This window comes from Bos taurus, unplaced genomic scaffold, assembly GCF_002263795.3.
Source record: "Bos taurus isolate L1 Dominette 01449 registration number 42190680 breed Hereford unplaced genomic scaffold, ARS-UCD2.0 Leftover_ScbfJmS_2420, whole genome shotgun sequence".
Classification (NCBI taxonomy): domain Eukaryota; kingdom Metazoa; phylum Chordata; class Mammalia; order Artiodactyla; family Bovidae; genus Bos; species Bos taurus.
The window spans coordinates 123,098-142,896 of NW_020191494.1; the positions used below are offsets into that span (position 1 = coordinate 123,098).

General features: G+C 44.1%; 1 protein-coding gene and 1 pseudogene across 4 annotated transcripts; one reads left to right on the forward strand and one right to left on the reverse strand.

Annotated features, from left to right (window-relative positions):
- The first annotated feature begins 267 nt into the window (after window positions 1-267).
- Window positions 268-18,840, forward strand: LOC618701 (uncharacterized). Of its 4 annotated transcripts, none has more exon segments than NM_001099723.2 (3): window positions 268-526; window positions 16,343-16,399; window positions 17,056-18,840. In NM_001099723.2, a coding segment is annotated over 1 exon segment (1,254 nt). In that variant the 5' UTR covers window positions 268-526; window positions 16,343-16,399; window positions 17,056-17,116; the 3' UTR covers window positions 18,371-18,840.
- LOC112445679 (ubiquitin-conjugating enzyme E2 D3-like) lies at window positions 8,113-9,318 on the reverse strand (annotated as a pseudogene).
- Window positions 18,841-19,799: the final 959 nt, after the last annotated feature.

The following is a 19,799-nucleotide window of genomic DNA, read 5'->3' on the forward strand; positions in this document are numbered from 1 at the left end:
AGGCTCACGGAGTGGCTCTGCCCCTGTCAAGGAGAGATGCACAGAGAAGTGCCCTGATTCCCCACTAGGGACTCTGAGAGGTGAGGGCTTCGTTTAGGGGCAGGAGGACTCAAGTCCATAGTGCTAAGGGTCCTGGGCTCTGACAGATGGCATGGTGAGGACCCTAAGTGATGCCCCAGGGACTGCTGAACGCTGAACGACGGGGTCCCCACAGAGCCCCGCCCCTTCCATTATCCCTCAGAGATCCTGCACAGGGCAGCCATAGCCGGAAGTGTCTCTGCAAAACTTCCGTGTTGGTGGTGAAGAGCTCGGACTGATGTTCAGCGTGTTCCTGTGGCTAAGAGTGGATTCCCAGGACTGATCTGTAGGCAAGGTGAGGACCTGAATGTGGACTCAAGGGACCATTCCCCCGTCCTGTAACAAAGATAAGGCCCAAAGTCTCATCTCTGAGATCAGCAGGGGACGGTTCCTACAACTCTCTTAGGCTGATTTCTTTGGTACATCTTGATCGAAGACATTCTGTAAGGTAAGCGATTACTTGATTCTGTAAATGAAGGAAACCTAGGCCCTAACTCCAGTCACCGGGAGAGCGCCAAGTGCGAACCAGGCATGGGGCAGTAAAGATGGTGACACAAAGCAGCACCCATGCACTGAATTCCCAGAATTCTCCCCTGCCGAAACTCTTAAGAGGTGAAACTTTGTTTGGAGGCTTGTGGACACAGTTCGGGAAAGGGAGGAGTGTCCGATTCTGAGAGATATGAAGATGGGGACTCTGAATGAGGACTGTAGAACACCCCGCCAGTCTTCTTCCCCCCGCCAACCCCACCCCTTCTGTCAGCTATCAGAGATCCTGGGTATCACAGCTTTGAGAGGTGAGGAAGAGAGGGCCCAAGCCACCGGATGTCCCAGTGTTCCTCCAGCAATTCTTCCCACACCTAATGAAGCTGAGCCAAATTCTGTACTTTGTGACTGAAGATAGCATTCAGTGTTCTATAAGTAGTATAGAACGAGGCATCCCAGAGGGTGCACAGTGTATAATTCCTTGGGGTTTGTGTTCTGTATGAGGAATTTAAAGATAAATCTGTGTTCTTATGTTCTTGCTACTTTTCAAAGGTTGCTTCTCAAAGCTTATAATCTAAGTGTACCAATGACATCAGTCACACTGTTGTTTATCGGTCTTAGGGATAAGAGGTTTTCTGTTGTGTAAAACAAATGGGAACCCTCTTACACTGTTGGTGGGAATGCAAACTAGTACAGCCACTATGGAGAACAGTGTGGAGATTCCTTAAAAAACTGGAAATAGAACTGCCTTATGATCCAGCAATCCCACTGCTGGGCATACACACTGAGGAAACCAGAAGGGAAAGAGACACGTGTACCCCAATGTTCATCGCAGCACTGTTTATAATAGCCAGGACATGGAAGCAACCTAGATGTCCATCAGCAGATGAATGGATAAGAAAGCTGTGGTACATATACACAATGGAGTATTACTCAGCCATTAAAAAGAATACATTTGAATCAGTTCTAATGAGGTGGATGAAACTGGAGCCTATTATACAGAGTGAAGTAAGCCAGAAGGAAAAACACCAATACAGTATACTAACGCATATATATGGAATTTAGAAAGATGGTAACAATAACCCTGTGTACGAGACAGCAAAAGAGACACTGATGTATAGAACAGGCTTATGAACTCTGTGGGAGAGGGAGAGGGTGGGAAGATTTGGGAGAATGGCATTGAAACATGTGAAATGTCATGTATGAAACGAGATGCCAGTCCAGGTTCAATGCACGATGCTGGATGCTTGGGGCTGGTGCACTGGGACGACCCAGAGGGATGGTATGGGGAGGGAGGAGGGAGGAGGGTTCAGTATGGGGAACACATGTATACCTGTGGTGGATTCATTTTGATATTTGGCAGAACTAATACAATTATGTAAGGTTTAAAAATAAAATAAAATTAAAAAAAAAACAAATGGGAAAGCTTCCATCTTATTTAATAAGCTGGTGCAAGATAGCATGGCATTACAATATGTTATTTCCTTGACAATATGAAAAAATTAAGCAGGGCAATATGTGGCATCAAGAAATACAGGGAAAGTAAGATGGATGGTATTTTGTTTCCCCATGTTTTATAGTCTGTGTTTTACAAAATTATAAGTGACTGTGTATGCTTCATTAATTCAAAAATGTAAAATTAAATTCTAAGACATTCATCCTCGTGCTCACAGGCTCATTTATTCCCTAAACAGTAATTTAACCTCTGCTCATAGAAGACTCCATGCTAGTACTTGGAGAGCTGAGAAAAAGATCTAGCCACTGACCGTAAAATTATAGAGTCGAGAAGCAGCTGTCATGTAAAGGAAATGGTGACATGACAGCAGTCAAATGTGAATTCCCTCATGCAAGGGAGTGGTGGGCCTTGGGAAAGTATAAGTCTTCCGGTGGGAAGTAATTATAAGTTGAGTGCATGGCGGGCTGGATGAGGCTGTGGTAATCGTGACCAGGGACCAGGTTCTCACATGGTGGGATGCATAGTTTAAAGACAAAGCGTTGGATGGGAAACTGCCCTTAACAGTTCCAGGCACACTTCACTCTGTTGCATGTTGTGTTATTGTATTTCACAGGTACTGCTTTTCTTTTCTTTGTTGTTTTTCTTTACCAAATTAAAAGTTTGTGTCAGTCAACCTTGCTTCCAGCAAGTCTTTCGGCTCCATGTTGCCAACACCGTTTGCTCACTTCATGTCTTTCTGTCACGTTTTGATACCTCTTGCAATGTTCACACCCTCAGCAGCAAAAATGATGGACTCAGCGAAGGCTCAGATAATGGTTACCATCTTTTTTCTTTTAGCAAAGAGGTGTTTTTAATTTAAGATATCTATATTGTTCTGAGGCATAATACTATTGCCCACTTAATAACCTGCAGTATAGTATAAACATAAATTTTATGAAAGCACTGGGAAACCAAAAAATTCGTATGACTCAGTTGTGGTATGGACTTTCCTTTGGGGGTTGAGACCCAAACCTGCAGTATTTTCTGAGTCTGCCTGTGCTTTTGGGATTGTGAGTAAATCTGAGAAAAATCATGTAAAGCTGACATGGAATGTGTCCTGTGCTCTTATTCCAGTACAGGGAAACCCTATGGAGATTAGATGCTTTAATCATCTTGTCTTCTGTCTATGGAGTTTTTCAGAAATCAGGGTGGCACTCCCCTGAGGTGGGATGATGCCTTGAAGCCACTGAACTGGCGCTCTCTGCCCTCGGTGGGGGAGCCAGAGCCCACGCCACTAAAAAATAATAATAATTGAAATCAAGTTATCTTGACTGTAGTTTGGCAAACAGTAGGGAAGGAATAGACACTTGTGGGTGGTTAAATGAATGAAAGTGGGAGTGGTTTATGAAAAAGGGCAAGTGAGAGATAGGTATGTTTGGGGCCCTTCAAACATTTTGGAGCTTTGTGTTACATCCACTGAGGGTGTCTACCTCATGGTGACCTTCAGTGGCATACTCTTAACTGGGATATGCTAGTTTTCCTTGCTAACCAGTATTTTTCTGATTTATTTATTGATGAGTTTGGAGATAAGTCTACTCCTGTGAAATGACCACCACAGTTTATGCCATAAACATATCCATTACCTCCAGAATTTCCCTCTCATCCTTTTTAAGGTTATGTTTAATCGGAGTATAGTTGCTTTACAATATTGTGTTGGTTTCTGCCATACATCAACATGAATCGGCCATAGGTATACATATGTCCCCTCCCCCTTGAATATCCCCCCACCTCCCACTCCTTCCCACCTGTCTAGGTTTTCACAGAGCACCAGTTTGAGTTCCCTGCATCACACAGCAAATCCCCATTGGCTGTCGATATTCCATATGGTAATGTGTATGTTTCAGTATTACTCTCGGTTTGTCCTTCCCTCTCGTCCAGCCCTGTCACCAAGTCTGTCCTCTATGTCTGCATCTCCATCCTGCCCTGCAAATACATTCATCAGTGCTATCTCCTAGATTCCATGTATATGTGTCAGGATACGATGTTTATATTTCTCTTTCTGACTTTCTTCACTCTGTATAATAGGCCCTATGTTCACCCACTACATTGGAACTCACTGAAATATGGTCTTTTTATGGCTGAGTAGTACTTCATTGTATACAGAAACCAGAGCTTCTTTATCCATTCGGTGATGCACATCTAGGTTGGTTCTGTGGCCTATCTATTGTAAACAGTGTGGCAATGAACATTGGAGTACATGTGTCTTATTCAGTTATGGTTTCCTAATGGTTTATGCGCAGTAGTGGGATGGTTGAGTCATGTGGTAGTTAAGTCCGAATTTTTAAGGAAACTTCATACTCTTCTCCATAGAGGCTGTATCAATTTACATTCCCACCAACAATGCAAGAGAGTTCCCTTTTCTCCACACCCTCTCCAGCATTTATTGTTTATAGACTTTTTGATGATGGCCATTTTGACAGATGCTATCTCACCCTTTATGGTTTGTATCTGGGATAAGAACACTTACCATAAGATTTGACCTCTTAGTGTACAGTATAGTATTCTTAACTATAAGCTGTATATTATATAGTAGATCCCTAGAACTTATTCATTTTATAAAATTAAACTTTGTAACTTTTCATTAATACTGAGAATTGGAATACTGCCTGCTGTATCAGTGAATAAACACTGTCAGTTATCGACAGTTGCAGCCACCACGGATGGTGAACCCTGAGGGAACACAGGATGTAAAAATACAGGATACGGGCCCCAGATATGTGAAGTTCATATCAAAGGAATGATTTCAGTGAGCCCCGATTCTTGCATCTTTCCATATATGGAAAAGTGCTAAATTCCTTAACCAGGGTTATCTGGTTTTCCTTCATTTATCTTAATCTTTTGATATTCAGACTACTGCCTTTTGTTGCAAAACTTCTATGTAACCTGGCTCCTCCCCTCCCTTCTTTGGAGGAGTTCTCTCAGGGTTACTCGAGATGCTGCCTCCTGGGTTGAAGTCCTAAACGTTTGTACCAAAGAGAACATACCTGTCAGCTTTTTCTGTGATTTTTTTTTCTTTTAATTTATTTATTTTAATTGGAGGCTAATTACTTTACAATATTGTAGTGGCTTTTGCCATACATTGACATGAGTCAGCCATGGGTGTACATTGTTCCCTTTCCTGACCCCACCTCTCACCTGCCTCCCCATCCCATCTCTCAGGGTCATCCCAGTGCACCAGCCCTGAGCACCCTGTCTCATTCATAGGTTGTGAATGTTTTTTAAGTCTACAATTCCATTGCATTCACCCTCCCATAGACCATGGCAACCACCACTCTACTCTGTTTTTGTGACTTTGACCATTTTAGATTCTTCATATAAATGACATGCAGTATTTGTCCTTCTGTGTCTGGCTTATTTCACTGTAGCAGCAGGTCCTCTAGGTTTATCCATGCTGTAATAACTGGAGAGATTAGCTTCTTTTTAAGGCTGAATGGTGTTCCATTATGTGTATATTTTGCACCTTCTTTATCCATTCATCTGTCACTGGACACCTAGGATGCTTCCCTTTCTTGGCCATTGTGAGTAGTGCTGCAATGAACATGGGAGTGCAGAGCTCTCTTCGAGGTCCTGATTTCAGTTCCTTTGGATAGTAGTGGAATTGCGGAAAGTATTATGAGTTATTTTTGATTTTTTGAGGAACTGCTACACTGTTTTCCCTGTAAATTGGCTGTACCAATTTATATTCCTACAAGCAGTGTTGAATATGTACAGTTTACTAAGAAACTTGCAAACTGTCTGCCAAAGTGGCTCTACCATTTGCATCACCACTACCGAGGAATGAGAGTTCTTGTTGATTCACGTCCTTAGCTGCATTTGGTGTTGCCAGTCCTTTGAATGCTGGCCATTCTGAAAGGCATGTCGTGGTATCTGCTTGTTTTTTTTAATTTGCAGTTCCCTAATGGTATATGATGTGGAGCATCTTTCCATATGCTTGTTTGGCATCTCGGTATCTTCCTGGGCAAGGTATCTATTCCTATCTTTTGTTCATTTTTTATTAGATGTTAGTTTTCTTCTTATTAATATTAAGAGTTCTTTGTATATTTTAGATTAGAGCCTTCATCAGACATGTTTTTTGCAAATATTTTCTCCCAGACTATGGCTCATCTTCTAGTTCTCTTGGTGTATTTTTATAGAGCAGCAGTTTAAAGGCACTGAAATCTAGCTTATCAATTATTTCTTTCATGGATCCCCATCACTTTTTTCTGTGATGATATTTTGTTGATTGGTTTGCTATGTGGCACATAGGATCTTCAACCAGGGTTTGAGCTCACAGCCCTTGCACTGGAGGCACAGTGTTTGTAAAATTTTAGCTTTTTTATTTTGTGTTGGGGTATAGCAAATTAACACTATTGTGACAGTTTTCAGGTAAACAGTGAAGGGACTCAGCCATACATATACACGTATCCACTCTCCCCCAAACTTCCATCAGTACTGCCACATAATATTAAGCAGAGTTCCCTGTGTTATACAGTACATCCTTGTTGCTTATCCATTTTAAATATAGCAGTGTGTACATGTCCATCAGAAATCCCCTAATTATCCCTGTCCCACATCGTTCCCCAGCGGCAACCATAAATTTGTTCTCTGAGACTGTAAGTCTTTCTATTTTGTAGTTAAATTCATTTGTATCATCTCTTTTTAAATTATACATCTAAGATATGTCATATAATATTTCTCCTTCTCTGTCTGAGTCACTTCAGTCAGTATGATGATCTCTAGGTCCATCATGATGCAGATTGGCGGTTGCCACAAGAGGGAGTTGGAGGATGGATGAAATGGGTGTAAATGACCAAATGGCATAAACATTCACAACTTTCACTTACAAAATAAAGAAGCCCTAGTGTTCTTTCCTGTAGAATCCCAGGGACGGGGGAGCCTGGTGGGCTGCCGTCTATGGGGTCGCACAGAGTCGGACACGACTCAAGCGATGTAGCAGCAGCAGCAACAGCAGCAGGGATATAATGTACAGCATGGTGACTGTACTTAATCATTGCCATTGTTAAGTTGCCAAGTGGTTTCCTACTCTCTGCAATCCCATGGATTGTAGCTTACCAGCGTCCTCTGTCTGGAATTTTCCATGCAAGAATACTGGATTGGGTTGCCGTGTCCTCCTCCAGGGCATCTTCCCGACCCAGCAATTGAACCCGCATCTCCTGCATCTACAGGCAGATTCTTTACCACTGAGCCACCAGGGAAGCACATAGTTAATAATACTGTATTGTATATGTGAAAGTTCCTGAGAGAATATATATGTTTTTAAAGCGAGCTATAGTTATTGTGGGATTTCCTGGTGGCTCAGATGGCAAAAAATCTGCCTGCAATGTAGGAGACCTGGGTTTGATCACTTAGTCAGGAAGATCCCCTGGAGAAGGGAATGGTTACCCACTCCAGTGGGTAATTCTTACTTGGAGAATTCCATCGCTAGAGGAGCCTGGCGGGCTACCGTCCTTAGGGTCAAAAAGAGTAGAACAAGACTGAGCAACTAACACTTTCTCTTCATTTTCATAGTTGATGTACAATATTTTATGTTTCAGGGACACAACAAAGTGATTCACAATTTGTAAATGTGATGTTCCATTTATACTTGTTATAAAATATTGGCTATATCCCCCTTGTTTTGCAATATATCCTTGTAGCTTATCTATTTTAGACCTATAAGTTTGCACCTCTTAATCTTCTATCCCTGCCCTTACCCTCCCCCTTGCTGCTCTCCCCGGTAACCACTGCTAGCTTGTTCTCTGTATCTGTGAGTCTGCTTCATCTCCCTAGTCTGTTTTTTTTTAATTCTCCAAATAAATGGTATTCTACAGCATTTGTCTTCCTCTATCTCACCTATTTCACTTAACATAATGCCTTCCAATCAATCCATGTTCTTGAAAATGGCAAAAGTTCATTCTTTTTTATGACTGAGTAATATTCCATTGTGTGTGTGTGGATCTTTTCAAATTAGTGGTTTTTGTTTTTTTTTTTTTTTTCATTTTTAGCAATAATTTAAAGTAAGTTGAGTGCCGAAGAATTGATGCTTTTGAACTGTGCTGTTGGAGAAGACTCTTGAGAGTCCCTTGTACTACAAGGAGATCCAACCAGTCCATTCTGAAGGAGATCAGCCCTGGGATTTCTTTGGAAGGACTGATGCTAAAGCAGAAACTCCAATACTTTGGCCACCTCATGTAAAGAGTTGATTCATTGGAAAAGACTCTGATGCTGGGAGGGATTGGGAGCAGGAGGAGAAGGGGAGGACAGAGGATGAGATGGCTGGATGGCATCACCGACTCGATGGATGTGAGTTTGAGTGAACTGCGGGAGTTGGTGATGGAGAGGGAGGCCTGGCGTGTGCAATTCATGGGGTCACAAAGAGTTGGACACGACTGAGCGACTAAACTGAACTGAAACTTTATTCCAGCTTTAATGCAGATTATTCTGACTTTAAGGTAGCATCACATGGCATACTTCTGAGTACATTCCTGAAAAATTCTTTTGTACTTATTTCTGTTTTATAGATCTATGCAACCTCTGGCACTGTGGAGGCTATCATCTGGGTTCAGATCACATAATAGTGAACAAATGGATATCAGAACTTTAGAAATCATTAAAGCAAGAGACCACAGTGATCTTAGAGTAGTGAACTGAGTGTTGCCATTAGTGTTCATGTCTGGATGATAAATTCTGTTGCAAATGCACCCTTAGGTAGTGTGAAGGGGTAGTTTTTAGGGAAATGAATTGTCAGAGAGAATACACTGCCTCAATATGGGCTGCCGTTCTTTTTCATAGTTGTGGTTTGCCAATGAAATGTATCATCCCCAACTGGACCTGTAGAATATTGTGCTGGAGGGTCCCTGCCCACCTCACTAAGTTCCTTATTAATCCATTTCAGCGCCACAGTCTGTGCTTTTTGTCTGACTCCTCACTGTCTCAGTGTGTGCTCAAAGGTCCAGCCAAAACTCCTGATTATCTGGTGGCTGGGAAGGACTATCTCTTCATCTCACACTGGCTCTGCCAGACAAAGGTGCCTTCTTAATAAACAGGGAGGTTGGACCTGGATGGGGTCACTGGCAGAGAGTAGATGAGGCTGGAGGGGAAGGGGAAACAAGCAGTGGAAACCCTTAGACTCAGACAAGCATCGAGTACCTGATGGAGACCATGCAAATTAGTGGGTTCTTTTTTTTTTTTTTTCCTTTCAGATATACACCCGGGAGTGGGTTTTCTGGGTCATGTGTTAGTTCTGGTTTTAGATTTTGAGGACCCTCCTTACTGTTATCCATGGTGGCTGCACCAATTGACATTCCCACCAACAGTGTACAGATCGTGTCCACATGCTCATCAACATTTACTTCTGTTCTTTTTGGATGATAGCCCTTCTGATAGGTATAAGATAATACCTCATTGTGGTTTAAATTTGCATTCATATGATGATTAATGATGTTGAACATCTTTTCATGTGCCTCTTAGCCAGCTGTATGTCTTCTTTAGAAAAATGTGTATTTAAGTCTTCTGCCCATCTTTTTCTTGATTTTTTAAAAACTGTTATATCAACTATTTATATATTTCGGATATTAACCCCTTATTGGTTATATCATTGGCAAGTATTTTCTCCCATATGGGAGGTTGGCTTTTCATATTGTTGATGGTTTCCTTTGCTGTGCAAAAGCTTTTAACTTTAATTTGCTTTTATTTCCCTAGCTTTAGGAGACAGATCCAAAAAACTATTGCTATGATTTATGTCAAAGAGTGTTCTGCTCATATTATCTTCTAAGAGTTTTATGGTTTCCACTCTTATAGCTAGGTCTTTAATCCCTTTTCAGTTTACTTTTGTATATAGTGTTAGAGAATATACTGATCTCATTCTTTGAGAGCTACATGTCAAAGAATGAGATTAGAGCATAAATACAATTTGGTAATGTCAGAAAATTAAATGTGCTTTTACATTTGAGCCAGTAATTCAGTGTTTTCAGAAATTAACTCTGAAGAGACATCCACAACCATATGAAAATACGTAAATGCCTATGCACATGTTAATTGAGGGAACATGATATATCCACAGAGTGGAGTACTACGAAGCTATAAAAAGGAATGAGTACAATTTTGTAAACTAATATGGAGTGCTTCCATGATAGATATAGATATATAAAACAATGTGGGAGTCTGGGGCTAATGTCGATGATACCAAGTACAGTGCCTTCCCATTCTTGTATGAAAAGGCTTTGAGAGCTGAAGAAGAGAGAGCCAGAGCCAGAGCTGCAGCCAGGGCTCCTATGGTGCCAAGGCCAGTGCACTTTCCAGAGCATGTCCAAATTTCCTCCCACCCCTAGTGAAGTCTGAGCAGATACTTCACATTGCATTTCAAGAAAGCAGGCAATCTTTACAGTAGCGGAGGGCCACGGTGGGGCTCATGGAAATTCAGCATATAACGTATTTGTGTTCCTATACAATATGCACAAATTGGAGGTTTTTCTTTTCTCTGTTTTTAAATGTTGTTCCCTTTAATTAAAGATGTGTTTAGCTTCAGAGTCCAAGTATACTAATGGCAGAGCTCCCACATGTACTGCAGATTATCAAGTCGAAAAATAAGAAATTTCATATTACATAGCACAGACTAAAATTCTTGAATCATTTCTTGTCATTCGGAACAAGATAACATGATATTGGAATATGGTTTTTCTTTTGTGAAAATGGAAATTTTTCCACAGTGAAGTCTGTGAGATTATCAGATACAGAAAAAAATCTTAAGAGGTATTCACTTCTTCATTTGTTTTATTTGTTTTAGTCTTTCTTTGTAATATTGAACTTTATTTACCTGGATTGGCTTCACTTATTTAAGAATGTGGGAGAAGTGAAATCCCAGTAAATTGCTTTCTTGCACATTTGCACTGTAATTGTTCAAATATCAATTTAGCATCTGCTCTTTGGAAGGCTTCTGGGTGGTTTTGGGGATGCTAAGAAAAATAAACTCAACCCCTTCTTATAGAATTCTAGAGTCTAAGAGCAGCATTCATATAAAGGAGCTGGTGAACTGAGATCTAGGGGCCCAATAAAAATGAGGTGTAAGGAGGTGAGGGGATTGAGGGCTTCCTCATGAGGAGTCTAGTGTAAATACACTGAGGCAAGGCACTTGGAGACTTTAGGACAATAAAAGTCTGGCAGTGGAAGGTAGTTTTAAGTTAGGCTACAGGGCGAGCCCACCAGGGAGGCTGTGGAAACACTGAATAGGGGTCAGACCCTCAGATGGCGGGTCTCAAAGTTGAGAGACTTAAGCCTGGAATGGAAAACCACCCTGAAAAATTGCTATGGAATTATGGGGCTTCCAAGGTGGTTCAGTGGTAAAGAACCCACCCACCAATGCAGGAGACATGGGTTCAATCCCTGGGTCAGGAAGCTGCCCCTGGAAGAGGAAATGGCTACCCAATCCAGTATTTTTGCCTGGAGAATCCCATGGACAGAGCAATCTGTTCAGTCCATGGGGTAGAAAAGGGTCAGACACAACCGAGTGATTAAAGAGCAACAGGAGTAGACCAGAGAGAAATCCCCCCTGGGGAGGGGATGGAATGTGCCCTGTGCTCCTGTCCCAGTGCCCGTGAACACAGTGCACAACCTAGATGTTTCATGCACATCATCTCCAAGGAGATTCTGTGAAATAAAAGTAGTAGTAGAATGAACCCGGAAACTCAGAAGCCAGTGGGCTGACACTCTTTGCTGTGAGTCTTGGAAACAGAGCTCATTTTATTGAAAGGGCGTTCCATTCAGCGTTTTTGGCTACGTTGATAATTCCACCAAAGTCTGTGAGGTGAGTCTATTTTAAGTGATGGTGAAATTGATGAAGATGGGGGCTTATATTATTTAGTTACTTATTTATTTGGCTATGCTTGGTCTTATCTTTGGCATGCATGATCCTTGATCTTCCTTGCAGCCTGAGAGTTCTTTAGTTGCAGCATGAGAAATGTTTCAGTTGTGGCATATAGGATCTTTAGTTGTGGCTTGTGAACTGTTAGTTGCGGTGAAGCTGTTGTCTGTGGGACCTAGTCCTCTGATCAGCAGTGGAACCCGGGCCTCCTGCATTGGGAGTGCAGAGTCAACCCCTGGACCACTAAGGAAGTCTCTAGGAGTTGTTCAGATGAAAGAGCAGCCGGGAAGGAAGACAGAATTAGTCTCAGAATCAAATTTAGATTCTTTGAATTTCTTTCAGTTAAGAAGTACCCCCACACTCAAAATACAATCTAGTAATGGAAAGGAAAGATTCTTTCTAAACAGCATTTTGGACTGATTTGGTGTTCCATGTCCGAGAATGCCACAGATTCTCTGACATCTCCTGGATTTAAAAGATTCCTCAGGGTCGGTGGTATCCTCCAGGATGAAACTGTTCATAATCATAGTAAAAACAGATATTGTGTAAAGTCCAGTGTGGTCCAGGTCGTGTGCCAGGTGCTTTAGCTACATGCCACTAGCCCTACAAAAGCCACTTCACCGGAGGCTCCCCGAGTTTGGGGATGGACCCAAGTCCACACAACTGATAAGAGACAGAGCTGGGACTAGAGCGCTGGTCTGAATTTGTCCACAGCATGTACCCTTCCACTTGTCCTGGCCTGAGGTGCTCATGAGTCAGTTAATTCACTGTCTTCTAGCACTCCAACATGTATCTTGAGTGACAGAAAGGACTCTGTGACGAAAACACTGGGATGGAATACATAGCCAAGGCAATACAAACACCAAAATAATTAAGAGGTGTGAATAAAGGAGAGAAGGAGATAATGCTCAGTTATCAAATGATCAACTGCATGCGGAAATTCAGACACCCTCAAGTGATCGAGGGCTTACAAGATTATCTGGCGCTATCCGTCTATGTAGAAAGTAAACATTTTATTTGTTTTAATTAAAAATAGTTATTTCTATTTTTTGACTGCTCTGGGTCTTAGTTGTGACACTTGGAATCTTTGTTGCCACATGCAGGCTCTTTAGTTGTGGAATGTGAGATTTTAGTTGTGGCAGGAGAACTCTTAGTTGTTGAATGTGAGATTTTTAGTTGTGGCATGTGGGATCAAGTTACCTGACGAGGGATCAAACCTAGGACCCCTGCATTGGGAGCGCATAACCACTGGACCAACAGGGAGGTGCCGAGAGTAAATATTTTAAAACTACCCTAAATCTGGTGACTCAGATGGTACAGAATGCGCCTGCAATGTGGGAAACCTGGGTTCGATCTCTGGGTTGGGCACAATCCCTGGTGGAGGGCATGTAACACACTTCAGTATTCTTGCCTGGAGAATCTGCATGGACATGGGAGCCTGGCGAGCTACAGTACATGGGGTCACAAAGAGTGGAACATGACAGCGATTAAGCACACACCCTAAATCTGGCTGAAGAGCAGGAATATATCACCTCTATCTCTTTGACATCATAACATCTGTCCTGAGCTCCTTAATTTCTGCTGCATTTTCCTAATCTTACATCACTTTTGGGACTGAGACCCATTTTCTCCAAGATTTGCTATAGGGTAACTGCTCACTGTTTGTAGGAATATGCATTCCCCAGGAAGACTTTAATCGAGGGACAGAAGCTGATATGGGAACCTCCATGAAGGAGGAATAAGGAGACAATCACCCCTGAATATAGTGGTCACCCAAAGACTAAGAAGAGGAATCTTAGATCAGTAGAAGGAGCAGTCCCAGGCTGTGGTAGATGTAGTGAGGATGCTAAGCAAGAGGAATCAGAAGGACTCAAGTTGCATCCCCACTGTCTATTCTCAGAGGCCCCGATGGACTAGGATCATATGAGGATCATCCTGATTTCCAACTTGGAATTCTCAGGAGACTAGGACCTTGATGTAAGACAAGAAGCTTCATAAGACAGAGAGTGGAGTTACAGGATTCCTCATATGTCAATGTGAGGACCTGAAAGTGTACTCACAGTAGCACACCCTATAAAAGGATGCCCTGGAAAATCACTGATGCTGTGGTCCCTAGGAAGCTTGGGCACAGATGTCTGGTTGATTTCAGTCTAGAAAGTTTTAGCGAGGTGAGACCTCTGTCTAATACAATCGGCTGCAGTTTCGCAGAGTGAGGGACCTGAATCCAAGGAGGACCTCACATGCAATGCTGAGTCTTAGCGGGGACCCCTGCAGACGGAGCCAAACAGAATTCTGTAAATTCTTAGCCCTGAGAAGCCCACAGGAGCTACATCTGAGTGGTCCGCTCATTCAACCTGTGTGATCTTAGGGAGGGCTGAGTCTCCTCTAGCCAGATCAGAACCCAGATCTGCAGAATGGGGTGTCTTGAACATAACTGGACATAAGGTGAAGACCATTAGTGCTAGTGAGAGGATCTCTCCCCCAGCGAAGGAGGCTCACAGAGTGGCAACCCACCTGACAAGCAGAGATGCTCAGGGCAGAGCTGGCCTCCCACCACTAGGCACTTGGGAAGGCAGCGGCTTTGTCTGGGAGCTGGAAGACTCGGGTTCATAGGAGGCGGCATCCTGGGCTTTGATACAGTGCACAAGGAAGACCCAAGGACGGATGAATATTGAGCTACTGGGGTTCCCGTAGCACGCTGTCCCTGCCGTTATCCCTGAGAGACCCCACGTAGGACCTTACGCAGCCCCCTCCACTTCCGCTTTGAAAGTCAACGGATTGACCGGTAGCCGCGGTGATTGTTTGGCGGAGACTTAGTGTCCAGGACTCATCCAGAACCAAGGTGAGGACCTAATGGAGCTGAAGGGACTTTCCCAACCCTCCTAGTAATAAAAGTCACCCATCCACATCCCACCCCTGTGATATGGCTCTTATGAGTCTCTCGGAGCTATCGGCTGAATGTGGTCTAGAGTGTCTCAGGCTACGGTGTTGGTCTGTGGGGGTAGGCCCGGATTCTACCCCTGGAGGAGCTCTAGGACCTAGATGAGGGCCCTGAGGGCTGATGAGCAGACTTCGACACCGCCAAGGGGGCCACACTGAGCGGCCCCCCTATACTGGGCTCTAGGATGCCCTGGGTAGAGCTGGCCAATTGTGGTGCCCCCTGGTGTCCACTGGAGGTGGTTTTGGGGAAGTGAGAGCCTTGCTGTAATGGAATAAACCCAGTTCAACAAAGGGACCTAGTCCCCAACAATATTAATGGCTGTGACACTGCGTCAGGATGGGGGCTCCTCCCATAAGAAATGGAGTCACAGAAAGCGCCAGTCCTATTTTGAGGACTGGGAGAATCGGGCGTTTTGACATGACATTTCCCAGATCATCTCAGGGAAGGGAGACACCAGGTCAAAGTGGGGAGCGTCAGGTTGGGAAGGGAGAGTTTCAGGTTCCCTTGTGGGATGGTGAGAACCTCTGGGGCTGTGGGGATGTTCCACACCACATCATTCAGACCACATCCTCCCTGTCATCATCCCCTTGAGACCTCAAGAATACATGGCAGTTCCCACTGCGGGCTAAAGGGGAAAAGCAACACCCCTCAGACCACTCCGCCCTGGTCCGAGGGGTGTGGTCTGAGAAATTTTTCTCTGGTCAGAGAAATTTTACACCCTGTCATAAGTCAAATGTAGACCTTTGTTGCTTCTGTGTACTGGCTATTGTAAAGAGTGCTGCAACGAACATTGGAGTACAAGTGTTTTTTAAGTTACTGTTTCCTCAGGGAATATGCCCAGTAATGGGATTGTTGGCTGATGTGGTAATTCTAGTCCTAATTTTTTATGCAGAGTGAATTAAGTCAGAAAGAGGAAAGCCAATATTGTATATTAACACATATACATGGATTTCAGAAAGATGGTACTGATGAACCTATTTGCAGGGCAGCAGTGGAGATGCAGACATAGAGAACACACTCGTGGACACAGTGGGGGAAAGAGAGGGAGGGACAGACTGAGAGAGTAACATTGAAAACATACACATTACCATATATGAAATAGATAACTGGTGGGAATTAGTCGTATGACACAGAGAGCTCAAACCCAGTGCTCTGTAATAGCTTAGGGGAGTGGGATGGGGTGGGAGGTGCGAGGGAGTTTCAAGAGGGAGGGGACATAAGCTATACCTATGGTTCATTCTTATTGATGTGCGGCTGAAACAAACACAATACTGTAAAGTGATCATCCTCCAATCAATAGTAAATACATTTAATTTTAAAAAAACATAGAGAAGAAAAGAGAAGCAAAAAAATACTATAGGCCTTGAATTGGGATCTGTGTGGGACCACAGGGACATCAACCTGCCTGTAACAGCACCTGTTCTTAGAAGACTGTGTTTGATAAGATAAGGTCATCTTAACTTCCTCCTGTTGGGACACAGAGTGATTGGCTTTTACTATCACCCAGGCATCAATTCAGGAGAAAGTGGAGCTTCTCTGCCAGGAGCCTAGTTGAGGAACCTGAGTGAGTACTCAATGCATTTATCCCAACCCTTGGATTTCAGCCCAGGAAATCTCAGGGAAGGACTGTCAGGTTGAGCATCTACTTCACTGCTTTATAGCAAGTGTAGGGGAGGGGAAATGTCTAGTCTGAAGGTGCAGCCACCAGTCAGCAAATGGAGAATGGTGCCCAGTGTTTTAAGGAGCCAAGGTAAGGACCTTGAATGATGATCCCAGTGAACTCGGGATGGAAAAAACCCTACTGAGCTCTCAGCACTGGGTATCCCCTTGGAGGGAGGTGGACTGAGGCATCCTTTCACTTGCTTCTGGATCATGTGGAGGTCTAAAGTGTCTGTATCAGAGTAGCAGAGAGAAGGGTGCACAGGGTCTGCCAGGACTTGACATGGTAATACTAAAGATGAGCTGAGAGGACCCCACTGCTGGGACCTGCTGTCACCTCAGTAAATCCAAAGCAGGGCTGAGAGGATGCAGAGGAAATGTCTAAGGCCTCTGTTCTTCCTCTGTGGGATTATGTGGGGACAGGCTGAGCAGGAAAACAGGAGGCTTGTGGGTTCCTAGGGCAGTGTCCTCAAGGACACCTGCAGAGGTGGCCTTTGACTAGGCCAAGGTAGAATCTCCCTGTTTTAAGGTGCTCATGTCACCTCATTCTCCATCCTCCAGGTGCCCCAATCTCCTGTCTACTGGCCCAGAATCCTGCCTGTAGTCCCTGACCACAGCCATCATGCCCCGTGGGCAGAAGAGTAAGGTCTGTGCTCGTGAGAAACATCACCAGGCCAGGTCTGAGATCCAGGTTCTTCATGATCAGGCCACCACATCTCGGGGAGAAGAGACCACCTCCTCCTCCCTTCCTGATTCGGAGAGTGCTCCCTCAAGCTCGTCTGCTGCTGGCACCCCCAAGGGGCCTCAGGGAGCCCAAGGCACCACCAGTGCTGCTGCAGGTGCTATACCCAAAAGATCTGGTGGTGGTGGCACAGCACGCTCGAGATCTGGTGTAGGTGCCAGGGGCCAAGTTCAGGAAGGTGAAAATTCCTCCCAGGCCTCCGCTGCTGCTGCGAGCTCTCACAGAGATCTTCTGACCAAGAAGGCACAGATGTTGGTGCAGCACATGCTGTATAAGTATAAGATGAGGGAGCTCATTAAGAGGTCTGAAATGCTGAAGGCAATCGGTAGAAGGTACATGAAGCAATTCCCAGAGATCCTCAGCAGGGCCTCTGAGCACATGGAGATTGTGTTTGGCCTGGTGCTGAAGGAAGTCAGACCCAACAGTCACTGCTATACCCTGGTGAGCAACCTAGATTTCAGCGACAGTGAGTCTATGAGAGGTGACTTGGGGCTGCCTAAGAATGGTCTTCTAATGCCTCTGCTGAGTTTCATCTACCTGAATGGCCCCCGTATCTCTGAGGAGCACATCTGGAAGTTCCTGAATATTCTGGGCATCTATGATGGAAGAAGGCACTTCATCTTTGGAGACACCAGGAAGCTCATCACAGAAGATCTGGTGCGGGAAGAGTACCTGGAGTACCGCCAGGTGCCTGGCAGCAATCCCCCTCGCTATGAGTTCCTCTGGGGTCCTAAAGCGCTTACAGAAACCAACAAGAATAAAGTCTTGGAGTTTTTGGCCAAGGTCAATGATACAGTCCCTGATGCCTGCCTGGCGCAGTATGAGGAATCTTTCAGACAGGAAGTAGAGAGCACCGGGGCCAGAGCTGCAGCCAGGGTTGGCACTTCTGCCTCGGGCATGGCTGGCACTTCTGCCTCGGGCATGGCTGGCACTTCTGCTTCGGGCATGGCTGGCATGTCTGCCTGGGTTACTGCAGGCATGTCTGCCTCGGTCTGGGATGGCCCTTCTGCTGCAGCCCAGGCTGAGTATCTTGCCTCAGCCAGGCCTGGCATTTCTGCTGCAGCCAGTGCTGGCCCTTCTGCCTCGGCCAGTGCCCACGCTAGGGCCGCATCCAGCCACTCATCTCGCCCCTAGTGTCGTCTGAAGGCCGTTCTTCACTTTGTGGTCAGAAAAGCCTGTCAACCTGTGTTCCTGTGATTTCTCCACCCCCCCCCCTCGTTTTCAGTTCTTTGTTTTTTCAACAGAAAGTTTATTTAGGTTCATGATAGAAGTATTTGAGTAAAATGGGTCCCACACACCTTGCTGTTTGTGAAATTTATGAGTAACAATTTTGTTTTTTGAAATGCATATTGGAAATCCTCATATCACTTTTGTGATCCCGGATGAGAATAACATCACTTTAGGATAAGAATATCCTTAGAAATGTGAAAGACACCACACTAATAGAAGCTCAGAACATAGATACATAGAGAGATAGCCAAAAGTTCTTCAATTTTTGGTTTGCTTTACTCTCTGTTTAGTCTCCCTTTTTGTAAATATAAAAGATATATGCTTGGATCTGCTTATGGTTTTCAAGATTGTTTGAAAATATAAATTAAAGCAAATGATTTATTTGTGGCTCTTCTTTTACACAAACATTAATTGAGCATCTGCTTTTAAGAAGTCTTTCATGCCTGTACTGGCGATGTTTAGTCAAAGAAACTCCCAGTTTCTGCCCATTCAATTATAGTTTCCAGGGAAGCTGTCATTCTATGGAAGAGGCTGAGAGACTCTCTACTTCAAGAAGAACAAAAAAGAAGCAGGGTAAAGAGTGGGTGGAGAGAATGTATTAATTTGGTTTCATTGCTAAGCAGAATTTTGGCTGATTGGGGAGGTTGGGTCATTTTTTTTTTTTCTTTTGGTTAGAACGCTGCATAGTTTCTGACATCTGATAGATGCAAAAAAAGAAAAGAAACCCAGCTGATGTAACATCTGAGGTCAAGATCATCATAATAACTGCGATTGCCCCTAATTTCTCAATAGAGACAGGTGCTGTGACAGATGCTTTCCATAAATACCTGACAAGGCAGGGTTTATCAAACTCACTTCACAGTGGAGAGCCCAAGGCTCATAGAGTTAGAGTTTGGTTTTGTGCCAAAATACTTAAGGCTGGTAAATGACAGAGCTAGGACTAGACTGCTCTAAACTACTGTAGCGTACATACTGTTCTTCTCCCCTCACCCTGAGACATACCCTTGTCTTGTCTTTTAAACAAGTACTTTTAACATTTGATATTTCATTTCCCTTGTGGCTCAGCTGGTAAAGACTCCTCCTGCAACGTGGGAGACCTGGGTTTGATCCCTGGGTTGGGAAGATCCCCTGGAGAAGGGAAAAGCTACCCACTCCAGTATTCTGGCCTGGAGAATTCCATGGACTCCATGGACTGTACAGTCCATGGGGTCACAGAGTCGGACGTGACTTTCACTTTCACATGGTAATTCTCTCTTTTGGACTTCCCTGATGGCCCAGGGAAGTCCAGATGGTAAAAGCCTCTGCCAGCAATGCAGGAGACCCTATTTAGATC

Bases quoted from the DNA above. Each gene is read 5' to 3' on its own strand.
- LOC618701 (XM_024989148.2), top strand. From the start codon at position 17,117: ATGCCCCGTGGGCAGAAGAGTAAGGTCTGTGCTCGTGAGAAACATCAC.